Here is a 24484-nt window from a genome sequence, read left to right as displayed (position 1 = left end):
AAAGATATCTCTGCCAAGGACTAAGGAGAATAGCAACAAGATAATGAAAGGGGTAAAAAATTCATCTATATAATGCATTGTTTCCATTATAACTCTATAACCTACAATTATGTACTCCTTAAATCTTTGTATTTTGTTACAGCTCTCATAATAACAAAGGCTTGATATATAGATTCTCTCCCTTGGCCGTTACCAATTGAGTGAAAAAATATGCATTTATGAAGCTTTATTAATAAGATGTGAATAATTCAAACAGCTTCTACCGTGAAGAAAAAGCAGAGTCTCTTCTTATTTGCATATAAATGAAATGATGCTTTAGTGTCAGAGTTGAAAATTAAATAATATAAAGTTTTACTGTGCAGTCCTGACACTATCATAAATATTAAGGTCATAAGTTGAGATTTTCTAACATCTCATCTTATCTTCTGTTGCAAAAGTGTGACTGAGAGGCCAAATCCTGCTTTGCCATATTTGTGTGAATAGTCACAGAGTCCAATGCATGAATTAACATGGATAATATGAACAGATTCAAAACCTTATTTGATAGTAGAAGACAAAGGACCAGATGCTAATCCATGAAAATAAACAGAAACAGAAGTTATGCATTGGAAAGAGTATTAGAACGAATAGGAAAAAGAGAAAAACAAGCAAGTACTCTTGGAATTCTGAAGGTGTGAGAGGAAAGTATTTTTTTAAAAAGGCCAAGCGGATGAACTCTAAGGCCAAGCGGGGTTTTTAAATATGTGATGCATTCCTACAGCATTCTGAATTAAAAATTAAAACAGTCCCGTATTGACAAAAACTTAACTTCCTGCTGAATTAGCACAAAATCTAGGGGCTGCCAAGTAGGTAATGTTTCAGACCATCAGTGAATCACTTTCCACCCCACCCCTGAAAAAGAGCTGCTAGAATATGGGGGGAAACTCCTCTCCGAAAGTGAGCAGAGCCACCATCCACCAATGTAGACAATACTGAGCCAGATAGGGACACGCGTGGCGCTGTGGTCTAAACCTCTGAGCCTCTTGGGCTTGCCGATCAGAATGTCGGCAGTTCGAATCCATGCAATGGTGGTGAGCTCCCGTTGTTCTGTCGCAGCTTCTGCTAACCTAGCAGTACAAAAGCACAACATTGCAAGTAGATAAATAGGTACCGCTGTGGCGGGAAGGTAAACGTTGTTTCTGTGCACTCTGGCACTGGTCGCAGTGTTCTGTTGCACCGGAAGCGGTTCAGTCATGCTGGCCACATGACCCGGAAAGCTGTCTGTGGACAAATGCCAGCTCCCTCAGCCTGAAGCGGGATGAGCAGCCTGTCAGGAGTTCAGCCTACACTCGAGTAGGACCCTGGCAGAGACACATGCCCAACTGGCATGTTCCCTCCCTCCTGGGTCTATCGTTTGGCAGCTTCATAAGCTTTCTTCAGCCCGAACATCACAGTGACCGATGCCAACCGACACCAGCACACTTAGCGATCTGCAGAGTTTGCGCAACATGCGTGTGACAGACCTCAGCAACTCAGCATTTTGGCTAATCTACTTTATTTACATATAAACACACATGGAGCACTGCAACATGGCTCCCTCTCTCTCTAGTATCAGACAGCAAAGAGAAAAAGAACAAAGGACCATAGTCCCACTTCACGGAACACAAACATCCTGTCTTCATCACTTCCCACTCTGTGGAGTCAAAACATATACCGTCATGTGATAGACAAAAATCCCATGACTACAATGAAAGATCAGGAATTCTAACACACCGCAGCCCATAGTCCCCTTTGACTGGACTTATCAGGGGTCATTTACCTTTACCTATTTACTGAGCCAGATAGACTACTGCTCCAATTCTGTAGAAAGCAGCCTCTATGAATCCAGAAAACACAAATTCTTACACATGAATGGTATCAATTAGTATAAAGCGGACAGAATGAACCCACTCAGTGCCATTTTTAAAAAACTATTTTAGTTGTTTTTTTAATGGCATGTGTTTAAATTGGCTTAAGACTCACATGGAAGGAGATTCATAAATTAACAAAATAAATAACTGGCAAAAAAGCAGTTGCTAGAAGTGATGAGGCAGAGGAGCAGAGATTAGCACAAAGAATAGTACTTTGCTTCCTTTAATGTTTGGCGTTTTTCAGGTTGAAGTTTTATCCATTTCTAGAAATTAGATAGCCTCTTTCTGGCAGATCCTGTGGGGCTGAAGTCGAGTTTTCCCTCCCCACTATGGAAATGTTGGAGAGGGGACGAATTGTTTTCAGAAATCTAACGCAATTGCCCCATGTTCCGATAAATCCAAAATCTTCCTCCGGATCTGTAGCCATTTAAACTAGAAACAGCTCCCCTCCGCCCTCCCCACTTTGAAAGACAGTGCAAATCCGTTGAAGATCAACTGTTCTGAAATGGGGAAAGGTTCAGAATAACAAAATGGGAGTTTCTGGGGAATAGCTATTTGGAGATGTGATAGATTTCTTTCTTTCTTTTAAACATATTTTTAAAATTAATTTTCCAATATTTACAGTTTTGCCAATTATATGGATTCCAATGAACATCAAAATGATTCCAATTTTGCAGATTTTAACCTAAGTGGTTTCCTGAGTTCCTTGATCAATGTTTTTTGTCCAGTTCTTATATTGCTGTGGTTTTTGTAATTTTTTTTAATCGACATCCAATTACATTTTGGTTGGTCTATCAATCGCAGCAGCTGCATTTTCAGCGATTACCATCTATGTAGATAATAATAACCTCCTCTTTCCATAGGATTCCAAATGAGGTGCCCTAATTATTTTCCTTTTCTCTGCGTGTGTCAGTCTGATTATGATGTCCTGGGCCTTCTCGACCTCCCTCCCTTGGTAGGATCACAAAACCCAGGCCATTCCCCCAAATATGACGCGCCAAAAACCCCCACTTTTGACTGCTTAGGCCTTAGGCCATGAAGCAGGTATTGTATAGGGCAAGTGAGGGCAACTTAAGGGCAGCGCAGCTTCAGCCTCTGCCAGCGAGCATGCTCGGCAGCTCGGTGCCGTTCTTCGCCTTCCTCCCCAGCACCGAGAAGGGCGGCGCGTGCGTTGGGCGCGTCAGCAACCTCGCCTAGCCAATCCCCCTCCACGTTTTTCAAGGCGGCGGCTGGATTGGTTGATCCGACCGCTTCGCACGGGTGCTGGGGATTGGCCGCCCAAGAGCAGGCTGCGGAAGGCGGCACCGTCAAGCTCTTCGCGGAGGGAGAGTTCGGACTTCGGCGCGCGTGCGTGAGGGAGGAGAAGTTTCCCGGTAGGGAGAGCGAGAGGCCGGCCCGTCTCTGAGGTAGCCCCGGATAAGTCTCCGAACGGACACCGTCTTTCCGCATCTTCAGGCGGGAAGGCTGAGAGGGTGGGTTTCCCGCCCAGCGCTTTGGGTGGCTCTTGCCTGAAATCGTTGGGAAGGGAGAGTTCCCCACACGGGTCGTTCCTTGAGCCCCTAATCAGCATCGTAGCGAGGGACTTTTTGGGGGGAGTGGGTTTGCCATACTTCCGGAATTTCCCGGACACATAAGGAACACCGCGGCCGCCGGCAATGTCCCGGCGGGAATCGCCTATGTGCCCGGAAAACACCGGACGTGTGGCAGCCCTTGTCGTTTTTGCCCATTCTCAAAAATACGTAGCTCAAAAACAATGACTACCCTCCCCGAAAGCTTTACAACTTTTCTGTCCAGGTTTTCACTTTGGATTTCACGGTGCAATGGCTCTTTTGCGCCCTAGGCAAGGCTAACTACTTGCTCCCCCAGTTTTTTTTTTTAATTTTCGTAACTTCAGTTTTCAAAAACTTGTAAGGAAACGCAAAAACTTGAAACTGCAAAATTTATTCCAGATTGCGAGAATAAGTAATACAGCCATTTCCGATTAGCTTCCTTAAATACCTTTGGGTATAGGGCGGTATAGAAATAAAATAAATTAATAATAATAAATAAATAAGATGAAAATGTTTCTGCGCACAAGTCGTTTTGAATATTCCTGCCAATGGCGGTGCTTTCGAGTCTCTTAAAAAGCACGTCAAAATCTCGCTTTGCAGGTTTGGCCACCAGTTTCTTCAGGACTGTCGCAGGTTCAGTTGGCATTACCTGCCAAGCCAGCTGGTCTCTTTTGCAGCGTGGTTGAGTGTATGTAGGTTTTGGCAAGTTTGGGCTTTGAGAAGCTGCGTTGAAGGTGTAGAATAAAAGTAAAATATTGCTGGAAATTTGCAAGATATAACAAGAACTAATTTTTAGAATGCTGTGCCATTCAATTCTCCATTCTGTGGTTGGCTGCCTAGTTGGCCCAGTGATATCACTGGACCTGCACTCGACCCATTTCCCTTCCTTGGATTTGCTTGGCCCCTCCTGAGGTGTTCTTTTTCTTACCACTAATCCAAGTTAGAAGAATTATCATGCAATATTTGAACCCTGTGGGACACTCGAAAGTGCTGTAGCCCAGCCTTAGGCATTTGTGTTCCTAAATAAGATACCCTACCCCCCCCCCAAAATCTTCCTGAGGGTCTTGACACAAGTATACATGATTTTAGCTTTTAAGGTGACATATATAATCAAATGGGGACGCGGGTGGCGCTGTGGGTTAAACCACAGAGCCTAGGACCTGCCGATCGAAAGGTCGGCGGTTCGAATCCCCACGGCGGGGTGAGCTCCCGTCGTTCAGTCCCAGCTCCTGCCTACCTAGCAGTTCGAAAGCACCCCTAAGTGCAAGTAGATAAATAGGGACCGCTTTCTAGCGGGAAGGTAAACGGCGTTTCCGTGTGCGGCGCTGGTGCTGGCTCGCCAGATGCAGCTTTGTCACGCTGGCCGCGTGACCTGGAAGTGTCTGCGGACAGCGCTGGCTCCCAGCCTCTTGAGCGAGATGAGCGCGCAACCCTAGAGTCGGTCACGACTGGCCCTGATGGGCAGGGGTACCTTTACCTTTTTATATAATCAAATAACAATGCAATCCTATAACACATGTCTGAGAGTAAGTTCTATTGAACACAGCAGGCCCTGCTTCTGAATAAACATTCATAGTGTTGCACTGCATCGTTGCAATCCTCTCAGCCCTTATCTGGGAGAAAATCCCGCTGAAGGCATATGGACTTTCTTCTGAGTAAAGGCCTGACAGCCAACTATGGAAATCCTGGATTCTTCCCCATGCCATATCCCTTGCTGGCCCTGCTTTCTGGCTGGGAATGCTTTTCCACCCCTAAGTACAATCGTACCTTGGAAGTCGAACAGCTTGGTTCCCAAACGTTTTGGTTCCTGAACATCACAAACCCGGAAGTGACTGCTCCGGTTTGCAAATTATTTTTGGAAGCCGAACATCTGACGGGGCTTCCGATTGGCTGCAGGAGCTTGGATTTTGAACGTTTTGGAAGTCGAATGGACTTCTAGAACGGATTCCATTCAACTTCCAAGGTACGACTATGGTTATTGAGTAAGCTTCAACATACTGAAACCTACTTCCCAGTAAACATAACTAGAACTGTGCTGTAAATTTCAGCTACCATTCTGAAATCTGCTTCTTAAAAAGGAAGGGGTGTTGATTTTGAGGTTCTTTCTGCTCTGACCTCATTGTGTGGTTACTCCAGGTGCTCAATTCAGTGTTTTGCTAAGGTTAAGCCCTTTCCTTAACAACTCCCCACAGGTTGTCCTCTTCTTACTCTCCACCCCTTATAAATGCTGATGAGTTCTGTCACAGTCTGATACCTTCACGAGCGGCTCCATGTGCCCTGTTGTTGTGGCTCCATGTGCCCTGTGAAGTTCTACTCTAATACACATTCACATGTGTTTTAACCTATTTTTACCTTGCTGTTGATTTTAATTGTGTTCTGAAAGTTTCCAATACCTGTTTTTAATTGTTTCATTGATAATTTAAATCTTTCATTCCTTTTGTAAACCAGTTAAAATATTTTTATTGCAATCAAGCAGTTAAATTAACATTTTGTCAAAGTAAGAATGAATTGGCATTAGAAGTACAATAGGACAAGTCAGCTCACATCCTACCATCTTCAAAAAATAAAACCCACCTCATGGAATGATGAGGTAGTGTGAATATTATTACTCCCTTAAATACAGTGTGGATCAGTGGAGGTACCCTGTCAGGGTATTATTCAATCCACCCAGGTCTTGATCGCCATTGCAAAAAAGAAGGCTTTAAGATCCTACCTTTCAGTGGATCTTTGTGTCTTCCCCACTCTGTGCCCCCCCTGGGGGGGATTATGCATGGCTTGAGAACTGATAGCTTACAGTGCAGTTATTTACCGTATTTTTTGCCCTATAGGATGCACCGTCCCATAAGGCGCACCTAGTTTTTTTGGGGGGGGAAATTTATTTTTTCCCCCCAGGCGCGGGGCTGGGGCGGGGGAAGCCCGAGCTTCCCCCGACCCCAGCCCCCAGAACAGGCAACCGGGGCTGCACGAAGCCCAGGCTTCGGCATGCAGGTAACTCTCCGCAAGCCACGGGAGCCCAGCTCTCCGCAAGCCGCGGGAGCCCAGCACCGACCCCTCTCGCTCTCCAGGCTTCAGCGAAAGCCTGCATTCGCCCCATAGGACGCACACACATTTCCCCTTCATTTTTGGAGGGGAAAAAAGTGTGTCCTATCGGGCAAAAAATACGGTATGTGTCCATTCAGAAATAAGTCCCACTGAGTTTAATGGTTGTTACTCCCAGGTAAGTGGGCGTAGGATTGTAGCTGTAGTTTCTGAAATGAAAGACTGGAGTGCTAGCCTGCCTTAAAGCTCCATTCATTACTCTCACAATTCCTGCATCTTTTTTTACTTTAATTTTGTTTAATTTTGTTTTGATTGCTAAGAGACTTGTGTTAAGGAAAAAAGAAGCAAGACTATACAGCTAAATAAATACTGAATTTAAGTATCCAGTAATTCTGGGTATAGGCATTCTTTGTAATGATGAGAGAGCAAGCAAAAAGGTGGGACACTAGTTCTTAGTTTTTAAAAAATAGCCTCTTAGTTTTTAATTGTGCCATTGACTTCAGCAGCTCCAGGATTCTGTTTCTAAACAACTGGGTGGTTCTGAAGGTCTCCGCTCCACCAGTCATCTAAAGGTGTCTTGCTTCCTCAAACAATTCTGTCTTTTATTCCTGGCTGCTTCTTATGTGTGAAATAGCAGGCTAGAACATCTCTGTGATACTACCACCCTTACTTTCTTCAAAGCTCTTTTCCATGAAGCCTTTTGCATAACTCACATAACTCTACTAAACTTAAGCCTAAGTACATATAAGTGTCAAATGTATTTTATTCCCATTTTTATCCCTGCCACCTATCTTAACAGAAACTTTTCCCCAGGGAGACGAGGGGGGGGGGGATAAGAATGCAAGTAGCTCACGGCAGAAATTTTATCATTTTTTTCTTTATAAAATGCCATGTCCAATGTTAATACATTTGCAAAAGTACAGTGGTACCTCAGGTTACATACGCTTCAGGTTACAGACTCTGCTAACCCAGAAATAGTGCTTCAGGTTAAGAACTTTGCTTCAGGATGAGAACAAAAATTGGGCTCTGCCGGTGCAGCAGCAGCAGGAGGAGGCCCCATTAGCTAAAGTGGTGCTTCAGGTTAAGAACAGTTTCAGGTTAAGTACAGACCTCCGGAACGAATTAAGTACTTAACCTGAGGTACCACTGTAATAGATAATAAATCTGGAGTAAATTACCCATTTGTATCTACCGTATTTTTTGCTCTATAAGACTCACTTTTTCCCTCCTAAAAAGTAAGGGGAAATGTGTGTGCGTCTTATGGAGCGAATGCAGGCTGCGCAGCTATCCCAGAAGCCAGAACAGCAAGAGGGATTGCTGCTTTCACTGTGCAGTGATTCCTCTTGCTGTTCTGGCTTCTGAGATTCAGAATATTTTTTTTCTTGTTTTCCTCCTCCAAAAACTAGGTGCGTCTTGTGGTCTGGTGCGTCTTATAGAGCGAAAAATATGGTATGTACTTTGAACTAGTAAGTATAGAATAGCTCCATTTACTTCAGTGAAACTTTTCCAAAGTAAGTGAATTAAGAACATAGTTTGGCACAGTTAGTAAAAGCTTATAACTAGGGGGTAATTTATTTTCAAGATGTGTATTATACTTTTTGAAAAGTATGCCATTGACTCCCTTCCCCCCCACCTTTGGGACTAAGTTTTGTTGGATTTAGACTGCAAACCAAAGCATACAGTATTTACCATTTGAAACTTGCACACAATTTTTGCCTATTTGGTTGGTCTAATAAACCTACTGCCCGTTTTTCTTAAGGACCAAAAATTCTACCTTTTACTTCTCATATTTACCAGGAAATCCCTTTGAACTCAGTGGGATCTCTGAGTAAGCCTGAGATTGAAATATTAGATAGAAGTAAATATGAATAAATAAAACTGTATGATATAATGGATGAATTCTGAGAGCCCTGTCCTGTTCGCAGATTTCAGTTAGTGATTACTTTTGTCAAACAACTTTCTTTTTTTGAGTGTGGAAGCAATACAATTGTTTGCTTTTTGTATCAGTGTATGGGGAGGGGTGTTTCTTAAAATAATTGTAGACACTGTCAAATCTTCAACTATAAATATTCTTTTTACAAAAATCGTCATAGCAAATATCTTGCTTTGACCAAAGCCCATCTTTGCTTTGTGTACCAGATCAGCATGTGGTACAATTAAGTAATTTTAAAATTACTGTGTCATACTGTATGGGCTTCACGACAAAAGGCTAACAAATAATCTAAAGCTATGTAAATTTGAAATGACTTTAAAAATTGTGCACAAAGTATTGGGCATTCCATACGATGGGTGGCATTCCATTCAGTGCTTTTAGAAATAGTTTCACATCATGTACAAACTAAACGACAAAGTTTAAGGTAGCTTGTGCTTGGTTATTTTAATATTTATGCTTGCAACCTTCAGTTTAAATGCAGTGGAAGGTTTGTATTTGACCAGGAGTCTTGCTACAAGGAGCTACCTTGTAAAGTTAACCTGCTCTGACAAGCCCCAGATGTTGTTCTTCTCTCCAGACCAATGATTTGATAGAGCTCAAACAATGATCATGGAACTATGATTTCCACATTTTGAGCTATAATAGATGGGTATATTTGTCCGGCAAGAAGAAATGAGAAAATACAAAAACTTAACTGCAGTTACTGTATTGTTCAAAGGGTATTAAAATTTGCCCTTGATCTCTAATCTAATATTGATAAAAGGAAAAAATGGTATAATTTGAATTTGATATTGTTTTATACTTTGACAGCTATTTCACATTCTTTTCAAAAGCAGTTTAGATAGCTCTTACTACATATTTTGTTCAATATTCTTGCAATCAATTAGCTGAATGCTAGATTCCTAAATCTGTTAAAAATGGTCAATAATTGTTCAAGCTTGTAGTGGGCTGAAATAAAGAGAGCTTAATGAAAGACTCTGTACATGCAGTCATTTTGTTGATGGTTTCTTGATTTTTTTTAATGGAGTGATGGCTTATCAGAATTTCAGGCTATAAATGACATTTATTCAGGTCATTCTCTGAAATACTTAATTATCATTGTAAGCTTTGCTTTTGGTTCCTAAACTCTGTTTTGTTCTGCATTACTTTGATGCTTTGAATCCTTTTAATTAAGCTTACAATTACCTTCCTGCCAAAAGGGGTGATAGAAGGGGTGATTTTCTTTTGACCAATTTCCCCCTTGGCCATGGGAACCCATATCCCCATGCCTGCAGGTGAGTGTTACTGAGTTATTCTATGGGCCAGTTGTGAAAGGGAGGGAAAATCCGCTACAACACTTGAGTCAGTGACCACCATATCCCAAAAGAGCAACCATGCCCTTAACATCTGTGGAAGAATCTCCAGTGCCTATTAGTCAAAGTCTGTGCTGTTGAGGACACTCACAAGCACACAGAAGAAACCCATGAATTGATGGGACGATTCCCCCAGGACATCTCCCTGCATCACAATGCATACGATGGCACCACACATTCCTGCTTATTCTTCCATCTGCTTCTGTGACACAGGCAGCAACTGTCCCAGTGGTGCTACCAGTTATACTTCATGCAAAGGGCTTTAAGCCCCCTTAAGCTACAGACTGTGCACAGGCACTGTTGTGGAGTGCAGTACAAAAAATAAGAGATGAAAAGTTCAAACTGCAGCACCCTTATGGTTCCCTGGACAGAAGGCCAGCAAAATGCACACACAGCCCTCCAGAGACGAGGATTCAAGACCCATTGAGTAGTGGGAGAATTCTTTTATGTTTGATAACTATATTGATTTCTGTAATAGAATTCTAAAAGCTGCAGGATCAGCAAAGCTATGCAGCTAAGCTCATTCTATCACTTTTATTATGGTTTTTAACTAATAGAAATGCCTCCCGTCTGCTATAGGTTTCCTCCCCAAAAAATGAATAAAAAGTAGATGTAGTTATAGTATATAATCCAAAGATGAATACATAGGTAAGTCCGAGTATAAGAGAAATCTTACCAACTATTTTATAGAAGCCTGTTCCCTAAATTCCAGTAACTGAACAGAATTTGTTTTTGAATTACTCTGGTTCAGTTCCCCCAAAAATAATAATATTATAACAGCAAACTAAAAAACAAACAAACATAGCTTAGTAACAAGTAAAATTTTATGTTAATCTCTCTCCTGAAAAATTTCTTCAAAATAAAATTAGAAGAACTTTACCAAGCTGAGAACTTAATCACTCACTAGAATTTTAAATCTTCAGAGTAAAGTCCATCAGTTTCTAAAAGCCATTTTAAAAAAAAGATAGACCCATTGTATATAAAAATGCAATCTTCAGATATCAAGGGTTGAAGTCATACTCTTGAGTACACTAATTGAAATCAATGGGACTAACGAGAAGTCCACTGATTAAATGATATGTGAAACTGAGTCCTACTCTTGACAGCTGGATTCAACTCAGTGTGTCTTTTATTAACAGTTAAGATAATGTCCTTTGTGATGTAATCACTTGACTACTAGTATATCAACTGAGCCCATCAAGTGATTGCATAAAATCTTCCCAATGGCTGTTGGGCAGTGATGCTTTCCAGGTGATGGGGTCTGAGCTGTATATAGAATGAAAGGTAAAGGAATTTGTTTCATCAAACGCTTCCTGAGATGTTCATTATCCACAAACAATAATGTTTTAATACTATTGTTAAAAACAAATCCAGTTATTCATCAATATAGGAATGGAGTGCTATATCAGTGTCCTATGCTAGTAAAATTCTTCCTTTGAAGCATATTGAATTACTGTGGTACCTCGCGTTAAGCACTTAATTCGTTCTGGAGGTTCGTTCTTAACCTGAAACTGTTCTTAACCTGAAGCACCACTTTAGCTAATGGGGCCTCCTGCTGCTGCCGCGCGATTTCTGTTCTCATCCTGAAGCAAAGTTTTTAACCGGAGGTACTATTTCTGGGTTAGCGGAGTCTGTAACCTGAAGCGTCTGTAACCAGAGGTACCACTGTAAGTGATTAGATAATGAACAAGATAGCCTGCTGTTTTCAAACATAGGATCTTAAGAGATGGAAGGGATGTTTGGCATCATTTAGTCCAACACAATGCAGAATCTGAGGAGCAGGATGCAACTATGCCATTCCCAATAGATAGGTTCCAGTGAATTGCCTGAAGCTACTGCCTTGATGGCCTGCATGACAACCCTCCAGATATTTTGGAAATGGTTGCCACATGGCCTTTTAATCTTCTCAATGCCTGCACATTACTGTCTTTAATACCATTTAATGTGTTCTAGGTTATCAAGACACGAGAACATCCTGTGAAAGGTACATGGTCTGAACACCCCGATGTGAGGGTACGTAGTTAAAAGAGATTTGTGGTTATCTGGGAATTTTGAGTAATTGGCAGCTTTCTGTTAACAATATTTCCTAATGTGCAATTTTGAGCTTTTTGTGCATGTGCATACTTAAATAAAAATAGCACGTATTTTCAGGATCAGCTTCTCAATTCTGCCCTAATTGGAGGTGTTAAATGAAATGGATAATTGCAAACACTACTCAGACATGGAGGGTGACATCTACTTGACATTTTGAAGGAAGTTAAAATGTGGGAAATAAATTCTACCCTTGGAAGAATTCTTGTGTACATACAGCTGTTAATGTGCGTCATAGCTTAGAATCTGACCATTTTGTGGATTTTTATTACTTGCATATTTTCCATTAATGTCTCCTAATGTGATTTTAAAACTATATTTAGCTAGTAGGGTGGGGAAGCTCTTCAATAGGCTCTTCAAAATTTGGTGTGCATTGCTTGTTATCCTTATGAAAAATCAACGTTTGACCAATACTTTCTGATAATTGGATAAAAGTTTTGATTCCTAATATCTCTTTAATTCCTGTTGAATAGAAAAGCAAATATATTTCCATATTCATTAAGAACTTTCAGTTTTTATTAAAGTCTTATGCACACTTTATAGTAAATCTTACTGACTTCATGGGGACTTCTGATGCATAGGATCAGACTGTACAGTACAGACTATCCAATGTTCATTCTCATACAACATTACTGTTCTTTATATAGCTGGAAGGGACCAGACGTGTTTGAACCTGTTTAGTCCTCAGAAGCCTGGCTTGCTTGTTCTGAACTTTGTTATCATTGTTTCCCTGTTTGCTTGCAGGTAGTTTTGTGATGGATGCAGATGAACACCCTCCCTTGCATTGTGAAGACTCTCGTATGAAATACGACCACAGCAAGAAACTGTCAGGTATACATTGTCACACATCTTAACGTCCTCTGCGATATTATCACTAATTCCCCCATCCGTTCCCTGTTCCTGTCTTCATATTGTTGCACATTTGCATCCTAGTTTGTGCAATGATTGCTAGGTTCTCTTAAGATGATAAATGGATGTTAACTTTATCAGAGCCAAGAAGCGATCTGGTGAATGCTATTGCAGAGGAACTTGTAGCAGAAAGAAGTTGGACATTTGATGTACTTGGTTGGTTCATATGTACAGGTTTATTCTTGTTTTGAATTCCAGCCAAACTTGTTTTTCTTAAATAATTGATCTCATTCAAGCTAGATGAGAGCTGTGTGGAGGTTAAAGAGAGAGAGTTTTGTTAGGTTTTTATGGCTAGGATCCAAGAAACTGCTTGGGATCATGCAAGGGGCTTACACTCACCTGCCTGGTTTTTTGATGGTGAACAACTGATCCCTATATCACAAACCTCTTTCTGAATTGCCCCTCAGTTTCAAAAGCAATTTGCTTTAAAGCAAGAGAATAGAGGGATGTTGGTAGAGGAATGCAAGTCTAAAACCCCTTTGGGCTCACATAACAGATGTAGGTTTATGGTTCTTTGGATCCTGGCCCCTAGCTTTAACTCACAATTTTGTGGGGCGTGAGGAGTAATTGTGGACATGGCTTGCAGCAGCCCAACAGAGGATAAAAAGTGTACTTCATAACAGCATGAGAGACTGCCCGGTGGCTCTAGTGCCAGGCAACTGAGTAAGCTGTCCTTTAAGGGGGAGCAGATGTGAAAAGTGTGTACATTGTCCTGCAGCTGAAGATGTAATGTGTGTGGTATCTTTTGAAGCGGGTTGGGATTAGCCTGGCTTATCAAAAATAGATTTGTTGTGGAAAAGAGCAGTGCATTACAGCATGCTAAGCATCAGAACAGGAACACTGCATTTATAAACAACTTTCAGTAGCTTTCAGCTGGTTAAGTATAATTCAGTGACACTCAAGTGGTTCACAGATGAAAGCATATTTTACCAAAATTATAGGTAAAGGTAAAAAGGTATGGTAAAGGACCCCTGAATGGTTAAGTCCAGTCAAATGTGACTATTGGGTGCGGCACTCATCTTACTTTTCAGGCCGAGGGAGCAGGCATTTGTTCACAGACAGCTTTCTGGGTCATGTGGTCAGCATGACTAAACCGCTTCTGGCACAACAGAATGCTGTGACAAGTGCCAGAGTGCACAGAAACACTGTTTATCTTCCCACTGCAGCGGTACCTGTATATCTACTTGAACTGGCGTGCTTTCAAATTACTAGGTTGGCAGGGGTTGGGACAGAGCAATGGGAGCTCACCCCGTTGTATGGATTCAAACTGCTGACCTTCTCATCGGCAAGCCCAAGAGGCTCATATGTATATTTTTATTTCAGATTTTTTTTCATTTAACTCTATTGGTATGACACCAACAGCCCTTTGTAAAATAACAGTATGAAAGTAAGATAACAGGGTTACAGCATTTTTCTAAGCTTTAGAAAGAGTAATGTCAAGTCTAGGGGTGGCTAATCTGTGGCCCTCCAAGAGTAGCGAATTAATCAAAATGATCAAGAGGCTGGAGCAACTGCCCTATGAAGAAAGATGACCACATTTGGGGCTTCTTACTTGTGCGAAAAGTCAAGTAAGAGGTGACATGATAGAAATATATAACATTATGCATGGCTGGAGAAAGGACAGAGAAAAGTTTTTCTCCCTCGTAACACTTGAGTTCATGGACATCCAATGAATCGGTATATTGAAAGGTTCAGAACGAGGAAAGCAAGTACAGCGTATAGTTAAAAAGTATGGAAGTTGGTCCCACAAGAGGCAATGGTGGCCACCAACTTGGATGGCTTTTAAGAAGGATTTTCAAGGAGGCTGTTATGGATGGCTTTTAAGGCTGTTGATGGCCCCACTCTGCCTTCCTGTTCGGAGCCAGTATGCTTCTGAATACCAGTTACTGGAAACAGCAGGAGGCGAGAGTGCTGTTGTGCTCAGAGACCTGTTTGCAGGCTTCCCACAGCACTTGGTTGGCCACTGTGAGTACAGGATGCTGGACTTGATGGGCTACTGGCCTGGTCAAGCAAGGCTGTTCTAACGTTGTTGGACTTCAGTTCCCATCAGTCTCAGCCAGCCAATGGACAGGGATGATGAATTTCGTAGTCCAACAGTGTAGGAAGGGTCACAGGTTAGCCTACTCTAATTGTGTTACAGAGAACAGTCATGTAATGCAGAACAGTTGTCTAACAGAATTAGGGTACCTTGTTTGTGTTGCCTTGGTTTTTGCAGAAAATGCAATATAACATCCTTGCCATGCCATCTAGTGATAAAGAGTATGAAAAGCAGTTACTTTTGAATTAGCTTTTGAATTCAACAGCTCTAGGTAATAGTGCAAATCTGCTGCCTGCTTTGTTTCCAAGCCCACGTTTTGTCTCTAGGAAATATTTTTAGTGATTGACATAGCCTGGTCCTTGACATCCTTTGATGGTTAGTTTGTTGTGTGCAGGTAACATAGACAATAGAGATGTTGTTTAGTGTAATCTGATCTACTAACCTGATAGCTCATAGAAGTGCAGAGAAAACAGTTGTTGCCATTGCACCCTGCTATTTTGGACCGAAGCACAATAGTATATCCTTGGAATATAGACTATTGCAATGCAAAGTGAGAAGGCAAAAAAAGAAAAACTGGGAAAGCCCTCATCCTCACATACAGAGCAAATGAAATGTAGACAGAAAAGGCCTGAACCCTGTCCCCAAAGAATCTCAGTTTAAAAATGTAAAAAAATTGGAGGTGCAGTGGGCCTTGGCAAGACACCAAGGGAGAACTCTTGGGGTGCTATGGTGCCAACAGGTGCCACATTGGGGACCCAGCTGTAGGTTCTTAAGCGATTAGTTCTAATCAAAGTATAGAAAAAAATAATCTTAAACATTGATTCACACTTTGGAGGAAAAATGAAGCTCAAATGCGTGCACTGAATGGATGTAATTAACACTCCATTGCGTTCCTGTCCTATCTTTCCTAAAACTTAATTGACGCTATTTGCAGCTTGCAATGGGTTTGCTATTTTCTCTACCGCTTTATTGAACAATAGCAAACTCCTAATGGTATTTTTGTGTGAACTATATAGCAAGTGGGTGCCATGAGTACTCATTGAGTAAAGTATGCTATGGTGTTTCTATCTACGGTCAAGTGGAGATCACTAAGAATACGGTCCTGTGTGCTTGTAGGCTGTGATCAAAGTCCACTTCGCACTGGGCTGGGGTGGAATTAGGTAGAAGTGTCTCTCTTCCCAGCATACCCTTCTCTGCTGGCATTGGAGTTCCCCTACTCCCACCTGCTGAATTGGGAAGCAGGTATTGCCAGCAGTAAACCCAAAACAGGGAGGGCCCAAGCTGGCCCCATTGTTAATCATTTTATGGCATCAGGCAACTACAGACTGGAACAGTGATGTGCATGCCCTGAACTTCCAGCCAGCCAGTGTGCTGCTGCTGCCCAGTCAGGTTTCCTACCTGTTGGCACTTAGCCCTGTTGAACTCTGGTCTTGCTTGTGTGTAAATCTGTTTAGGGTTGCGCTGTGCATTAATATTGTTACTGTTTGTTCTGCATACCAGAGGAAGGTTTTGTGTTCCTGCCTCTCCCGTCATCACGGGAGGTATATAGCATGTGCCTTGAGCTGTGCTGATAGAATAGAACTGGCAACTTATTTTCAGATGTTAGCCACTGACATTCTTGTTCTGTGTGATGAGTATTCCAATGGAATGTGCATGTAGTGGAAGTGTTGTAATGGTTTTATTTATTTTAAAGAGAAAGTCACGTATCCATATAATCCATGGGAGACTTTTCATTTATTCATTTACTTTAATTTATTATTAAAGATTTTCCTCGTTTACAATGCACATGCATTCCCTCTTTCTTCAGATTGCGTTTTCTACAGATCAGTTACATTTGTTGTGAAACATTGGTGTTATATTCAGTATTGGGTTGTTTAGGACTAAGATAGTTTATGCTAATATTTAATTTCACTATTGAAGTGTTCACTTTGCAATAATGATATGTAACATATTAATGAGAAAGTTGTTTGTTTTTTTTAATTTCTCAACAGGAGCAAGTACAGATATTGAGCAGCTTTATCAAGCAGTGCCACAGCTTGCAAATGTGTTCAGAATTAAGGGGAAAATTGGTGAAGGTAATAATCATGATAATTCTTGCTTTTTATCCTAGAAAATGTTGCTTAACCTGTCCTTGTGGGTGGTATTCAACTACATTTTATTCAGACTTGAAATTAAGGGACCCAACTTGGTCATGTTCATTAATTTCAGTAGATGTACTCCAAATACAACTTAGTTGAATGCCATCCGGTCTGTCCATTTTAGGCTGCAGGTGGGAGCCTGTGTGACTGAATCCTTATTCATACAGAAAAGTTCCCTGTATGCAGGGAATAGTTTGTGTGTGCAGGGGCATTAAGGGAATCTTTTTGTGGAATATTCAGCCACGTGTGAGCCCGTGTGAGCCCCCACTTGCAGTTGGAGGTGCTATGGTCCAGAAACAGGCGTAACCATTTCATCTGTCATTTTTGAGGGCCAGACCACATGGTCTTCCTAATGCTTGTTCCATGAGAAAAATGTCTGGAAAAATGCATATGGTTGCAAAGTATCCAGCTCCATGGCTGCTATCATTTTTCACATTATTCAGCAGCAGCAACAGGATGTGTGGATGGTTGCTTGTTTGGAACCTTCCCCAGTATTCTGTTTAGATGTCCTCCCTTATCTTCTGCTACCTCTGCTAAAAAAGATCCCATTGGGTCCCCAGATGTTGTTGGACTACAACTCCCATCATCCCTGAGCTCTGGCCTTGCTAGCTAGGGGTGATGGGAGTTGTAGTTCAACAACATCTGGAGACCCACAGGTTGAGAAAGGTGTGCTTTAGATGAGCATGGGGAAGAGGAAGTGCCAACAACTCTGGAGGGATGTGGGAGCATCTTGGTTCCTCTGTTTGATAAGTATGTCTTCTAGCTCTCAATTACTTAGTCAACAGGTGCTAGATATAGGAGAGGGACAGTTGTCTGGCATCCTAACTGCTTTGTGCATGTTGTGGATTCTTTGTGCATGTGGATTCAATCCACAACTGATTTTTTTAAAAAAAATTGTTTAATGTCAACATACATCTTTTGCTGGAGTGGTACCTTTAGCCCTGTCCAGATATTCAAAGAATGTTTGAAGGTGTAAAGTGTGTAGAAATTGTGTGTGTGCTGTCCCCACGCTCAGTAGCCCTGGTGTGCTCCACTCCTGATCTTCCTGGTGCTTAGAAACCTCCCCACAATTGAGAACTTTGTGTTATCAGAATCTCCAGTCATGCAGAGGTTTCTAAGCCTAGTTTCCTGTAAGCTATAATAAATGCTTTGGACTACGCAAATGTGTCAAATGGACTGAGCATACAGTATACTTTATTTATTTATTTTATAAGAAAAGATCTTTTTTTTTACCTCTCCACAAGATACTACTCCCTTTGAAGATTCTTGTAAAGCTTTTGCCCCGCTTGAGAATCTCTTGTCACATTTAACCCAACAGATAAATTATTCAGTCTTTTCAGATGGTATTCCTTTTTAATGATCGCTCTGAATTTCTGAAATACCTTTATTCAAAATGTAACTGTTCACTTAAAACAGTACTCTATATTATTTTCTCCTTGTTCCCCTAACAGCTCAACATTCACAAAGTCTTGTCTCTAAATACTGCTGCTCTCATGATTATGTACCCCAATTGTAGCTTTATGAAACTGTGGACTGTCAGCATGGAAGCAGATCTGCTTTATAAGAAATTTGCTTTTTCTTGTAGCTCATGAAAGTTCAATGTATACTAAAGAATTTTTGCCTTTTTGCAGGTACGTTTAGTTCTGTTTACCTGGCCATAGCCCAGCTACGAGGAGGCCATGAAGAAAAAGTGGCTTTGAAGCATTTGATTCCTACCAGTCATCCTGTACGAATTGCTGCTGAACTTCAGTGTCTTATAATAGCAGGGTAGGTTCAGAAATGTACCAAGTTCTTAAATTTACAGGAGAATTGGTTTTTGAAGCCTGGTCACATGGCCTTATTTGATCTGAGGAAGCCTACCTGTAGATGAACATTCCTGAAATTTTAATAATGTGGTGGGCCCATGCTCACAACACATCAAATGTGGCTCATAAAGTAATCAGTTTTCCAGAAAAGTATGTTACGATGTAGGGCTGTTGCATTTTTTTAGTGTGCCAATTAAGGGAAGGGAAACTGCTAATGCAACCTATCGTAAATCCTACTCCTTCAAAAATCAAGGTTCTGTAATTTTGAAAATGCTCGTATTGCATGACTCGCTTTGTTTACACAGTTTGTGCTGAAATTCACTTCAATTTGCATCACCATTTTTATTTCTGCTTGCCATGACGAGGAGATATATCGGGCACTGTATGCCAACGCTACTCCTAACACAGGGAAAAAAAGTATCAGCTGGCATTGCCCACATAACTGTCCAGGCACATCTTCAGAGCTACAATTACATTATTTTAAATTTATACCCTACCTCAAGAGGAGTGAACGCTGACATCCATCTAATATGGCATTCTGCACTCGTTCTGTATCATAGCATGCATATAGCCCTATGTACTGATTAGTAACTAAGTGTTAGATATAACTTTCTAAATGAAAGGTTTTAAGAATTGGCGTATAGAGAGAGAATAATGCTAGCAAATGTTGAATACATGGGCTTAATGAGAGCATTTGTGTGTTTTTTTTCCTTGTAGGGGACAAGATAATGTCATGGGAGTTAGGTACTGTTTTAGAAAAAACGATCATGTGGTTATTGTTATGCCATACCTGGAACACGAATCCTTTTTGGTGAGTTACAAATCCCTTCTGTTATAGGAACTAAACACGCTTAATTGCAAGTTGCTGCACAATTATTTATTCTGGCATTCTTACAGGACATCTTGAACTCTCTCTCCTTTGAAGAAGTAAGAGATTATATGTTTAATCTCTTCAAAGCTTTGAAGCGTATTCATTACTTTGGCATTGTTCACCGTGATGTCAAACCCAGTAACTTCTTGTACAACAGGCAAATGAAACGGTACGTCTGCCCAAGTTTGACACTGTTATGATCTTCTGTTGGAATACATTTCTTAAGCGTAACAAACTGCCATTTCCCAGTGTCCAGCAGTATGCCATGTAAAGGCTGTACTAGATGTTCAGTGACAAGCACAGGGCTGTGATCTGCTGCTAAGCAGCAGGCAAAAGTATAGCATATTTTACAATGGGAGAGACAATGTGTTGCTGCCTGTCAGGCCAGGTTCCAGACCAGTATTTGCCGCATCTAGTGGTTTTCAGGGAAGGTAGTGAAAGAGTTAAATACGTCCTGCTGTTTCTCTGCTGAACACCCCCCCGCTAACCCAAAGTTTTATAAGTACCGTATTTTTTGCTCTATAAGACTCACTTTTCCCCTCCTAAAAAGTAAGGGGAAATGTGTGTGCGTCTTAAGGGGCGAATGCAGGCTGCACAGCTATCCCAGAAGCCAGAACAGCAAGAGGGATCGCTGCTTTTGCTGCGCAGTGATCCCTCTTGCTGTTCTGGCTTCTGGGATTCAGAATATTTTTTTTCTTGTTTTCCTCCTCCAAAAACTAGGTGCATCTTATGATCTGGTGCATCTAGAGCGAAAAATACGGTATTTGTCAAAGGGGGCTCTCACAGTGGGTATTTGTCACATCTTCTGTAGGATATAAGACCATTCAGGGATGCTTCCCGCCCTAGTCAGTGAGAGAGAGGCTACTACAGCCTTTGGTTTTGGGGGGTTTTTATGGTTTGGTTTTTTTATTAAAGATTTTCTTGATTTACAAAAGTGTGTGTGATGTCTGTCTCTCTCTCGTATATATATTTTTTACTATAGCCTCTGTTGAGGGTTTGCTGCTTCCTGCTTTTCTTTAGTAGTTTTCTCTAGTCTAGATAATGCACCTTGTCAAAACGGAGAGGGCTCCCTTGTTCAAATTAAGGAGCCAAATTATGTGCACTTTAAAAAAAGTGTTAAAATCCTCGGAACACAGGAATGCAGGCCACCCCTCTTACATGCTGCTATAGCACAACCAAACTTCCTTCAGGATAGCAGCTAAAGCTCGCGGGGTTCTAACACAACACTATTGCAGCTGAGGTATGTATTAAATCGTTTACAAATTGTGTGTTCTCAAATTGTCTTTTAGGTATGCCCTGGTCGACTTTGGTTTGGCGCAAGGAACTCCTGACACAAAAATAGAACTTCTCAAAGTTATCCAGTCGGAAGCCCAGCAGGAAAGTTGTGCATGGAATAAGCCTCAGATAACTTTGGGATCCCAGGTTTCAGTTACTGCTAGAGCACCTAGGCAGCTAGTTCGTCAGCCAGCTGCAAGAACGGCTAATAAAAGGCCTTGTTCCCTTTCCCAAACACAGATTAAACAAGGACAGAAAAGAAAGGTTCTGTGCTTCTTCCTTAATTTTGTTGCGTGAATTCGTTTAATGAGCCGCTTCATCCACCAGGGGGAGATGTAGTACCAAAATGAAACTTCAGTCTCCTTTTTCGAAATCTTTGTGGTTATGTAAAGAATTTTTTTTAAAAAAACAACAACAACCCATAGAACTTACAAAATAGGAATTTGTTTCTGTGCAGCAATGGCTTTTGCACAACTTTTGTATGAGAGCCTTGCCCAAGAGATTGTATTCCAGACTAGCTATTGCAGGAATGACTAAGATCTTGGGGCTGGTTCTTGCTGTCACAAACACCTTTCCGCAGTCAGGTGCACAACATTTGACTGAGTGTACGCTATGAACAGGTGGCACACACTCACTCACTCTCTCTAACTGCATGTGCACATTGGAGAGCTGTAATCACTTGTAGCTTCTTGCCGTTTAAAAATGGTGGGAAGGCTGTATATAGGCATGTATTAGACATGACAAGCTGCATTAGATATGACGAGTACACATGCACTGAGATGCCAACCCCAAGTCCCATCTTCAATCGATAAACTAACTCTGAATATGCTGGCATTTTGATATGTTTAACTATCTTGCTGCTTGTTCAGTCAGTGTAAATTAGAGCAGCAGGATGAATTTTCCAGATTACATTTTATTAGAATCTCCTTCTAGCCTTGTATGTATTATTTCAGATCAGTTATCCTGAACTGTTTTCAAAATCAGGGTCTAAGGTTAGAAATAATCTTACTAAGATTACTTTTAAGAGAGCTTTGTTGGTAGATCTGCTTTTTAATGCTCTTAATTGCCATGGTTTGCTGTAATACAGTCCTAAGCAAGTTTACTCATAAGTAAGTCCTCTTGAGTTTAAAGTGGTTTACTCCCAAGCAAGTATACGTAATGCTGAAATTCCTAATGCTGAAATCCTAGCCCCACCTAACCTGGGAGTGCCATTTAATTCATTAGGACTCACTTCTGAGTAGACGTGTTTAGGATTCCACTGTAAGCCCCTACTGTGCAAGCTGATATTTATGAATGACACTGAATGTTTCGATTTAGCTAACTTTCTTCTGTCCCTGAACTGACGACAGTGGTGGGAGAATCAACCCTTATCTGTTAGTTCAGTAGATTGAGCAGGTGGGGTGGGGGGAGTCGAAATGTATCCATGTATAAAACCACAAATGCAGTGTTAGGAAATCAGAAAGTCAGGGCCATTGTGTGTTTAGTGTTGCTAAGCCCTTTTAACTGACTGAGCATCTCCATATAAGGAGAATTTACATGCCAGTTAGAAAGTTGATTCATTCCCCAAATGAATTTTCTTCTCCCCTGCAGAGGGCTAATTCTGTCACCATGTTAGATTAAATTTTTAGATTTATAGTTTAGCTCCATTATCTCAACAGTAATATTTCTCGGCATAAAGTTCGGCCTCCTTTCTCCAAATGGTCAGGACATTCTGAAGTCATTTATCAGAATTTTGAAAGCGTATCCTTACCCATAGCATTACCCAGCTGAATCTTGCTGGAGGACTACCATGAATCTGGATGAGTAAGCATTCACCCTAGACTGTGTTCTCTTTGCAGTAAATTAGTCCCGTGAGACAGCTTATATGCACCTTTTTGTTTGTGCGCTATCTCGCTTTTTAAAAGCCATGCCATAGTTGACTGTGTGTTAAAGATGGAATCCTTATTGTCTTCTTTTTGACACTGCAGGAGGGGCCTGAGAGCCTTCATGTTCAACGCTCTGTCTTTGGGGAGAGGAATTTCAATGTCCGCAGTTCTGCATCTCAAGACAATTCCACAGTTAAAGTAAGCATTGCTGGTTAACCACAGATAAATCAACTGCATATTCAGCAGCACGTTCAGTGTTTATCGTTTTTTAAGACTACATAGGTCAAGTTTGCTAGGCAGATGTGGAATGTGAACTGCGCATGTTGGCACAATGCCTATTTTGTATTACTGTGGTGGTGGTTTTTACCCAAACCGCTTGAAAGCTGGTGGATATGCTTGCAGCATGCGTGTCTTCTCATCTGAACCTTTTCTTCTTTGTAGCTTTGTCGTCATTGTTCAAGCAATGTACTCGTCTAGCTAAGAACGATCCGGCATGTGAAATGGTATTTTGTGAGCGCCTTTTAACACAGAGGCGAAAGGTCTAATAATAATTCTGCTCTGCTTTACTAGACATGATGCAGATACAAAGTAGCACAGATCCACTGAACTGAATTGGACAACTTTGTCAGGAATGTTTTTACTCTGCAGTAGAACAGTCTTGCAATTGAGTATACAAAAGTTACTAACCCAGATACAGTTTGATTATCATGCGTGTTGTCCACATGGCTCAACAGGGCCTTCTTGGTAGTGGCGCCTGCCATGTGGAACACCCTTCCATCAGATGTCAAAGAAATAAACAACTATCTGACGTTTAGAAGACATCTGAAGGCAGCCCGGTTTAGGGAAGTTGTTAATGTTTGATGTTTTATCATGTTTTTAATATTCTGTTGGGAGCCGCCCAGAGTGGCTGGCAAAACCCAGCCAGAGGGGCGGGGTATAAATATTATTATTATTATTATTATTATTATTATTATTATTATTATTATTTTATTATTATTTAATCAACATTAGCCATTAGACACACTTTGATGGCCTGAAAAGTGAGGAGAGAGAGATATTTTGTAGACAACTGGATATGATACAGGAGCACCAATATTCCTGTTGAATAATATTCAATAACCGCTAACCTAATGAATAAGAATTGCCTCTAAGCAAAGAGGTATGACAGTTCTTGTAAATTGTGAGAGAATTAGTTCCCCCTTTCGTCTTTGTCTATTGGTGCATGATGCCCCAGCACAGAAAAAGCTGGTCACACTTAAATCCCTTTGAAAGCAATGAGAAACTTTGCCACAGATATAGTGCTGAAATAGATTTGACAGTAGATGGCCACAAAATGGCAGCTTTGTGTTGAATTCCCCCTACTTTTCCCTATAACATGTAAATTCCCAAGTCATGTGTTTACTCACCCCACTGGCATGGCACGGGGTAATATAGAACATTACGGAGGGGCAATGGTCCTTGAGATTGGATTTCTGGTTTTGGCAGCAGCCTCTGTTGAGCATCACCTGGTTCCTGTATAAAGCCCTTTAATGTAAAATTGACTAACCTTTTGTTCAGATTCTGGCCTGGAGTTTACATCTCCATAATTTTATAATATTAACGTATTCTAGATATTAACACAATAGACCTTTTCCTTGAAACCCACTAAATTAGAATTCTTATAATACCTTGTTAGGTTTAATAGCCATTGGGATTTATCGCTCACTAGTCTGAATTTGGCAACCTGCCT

The 24484-nt window shown here is 41.2% G+C and overlaps 1 protein-coding gene across 6 annotated transcripts in view; it reads left to right on the top strand.

Annotated features, from left to right (window-relative positions):
• Positions 1 to 3139: 3139 nt before the first annotated feature.
• Positions 3140 to 24484, top strand: part of CDC7 (cell division cycle 7) — a 29350-nt gene continuing 8005 nt past the window's right edge. The window contains exons 1-10 of one of the 6 annotated variants that reach the window (XM_083620684.1): positions 3183 to 3295; positions 4040 to 4131; positions 11717 to 11776; positions 12599 to 12685; positions 16793 to 16876; positions 18571 to 18706; positions 19462 to 19555; positions 19642 to 19784; positions 20905 to 21154; positions 22858 to 22953. In XM_083620684.1, the coding sequence (XP_083476810.1) occupies positions 12610 to 12685; positions 16793 to 16876; positions 18571 to 18706; positions 19462 to 19555; positions 19642 to 19784; positions 20905 to 21154; positions 22858 to 22953 (879 nt within the window). In that variant the 5' untranslated portion in view covers positions 3183 to 3295; positions 4040 to 4131; positions 11717 to 11776; positions 12599 to 12609. Of the gene's footprint in view, positions 3362 to 4039; positions 4132 to 10933; positions 11048 to 11716; positions 11777 to 12598; positions 12686 to 16792; positions 16877 to 18570; positions 18707 to 19461; positions 19556 to 19641; positions 19785 to 20904; positions 21155 to 22857; positions 22954 to 24484 lie in introns of those variants that run through there. The other 5 variants (XM_083620685.1, XM_083620682.1, XM_083620683.1 and 2 more) reach the window with 5 other exon arrangements.

The sequence above is a fragment of the Podarcis filfolensis genome (assembly GCF_964270895.1).
Source record: "Podarcis filfolensis genome assembly, chromosome: 6".
Classification (NCBI taxonomy): Eukaryota; Metazoa; Chordata; class Lepidosauria; order Squamata; family Lacertidae; genus Podarcis; species Podarcis filfolensis.
The sequence above is the reverse complement of the archived record's forward strand: the minus strand, read 5'-3'. Positions and strand labels throughout refer to the sequence as shown.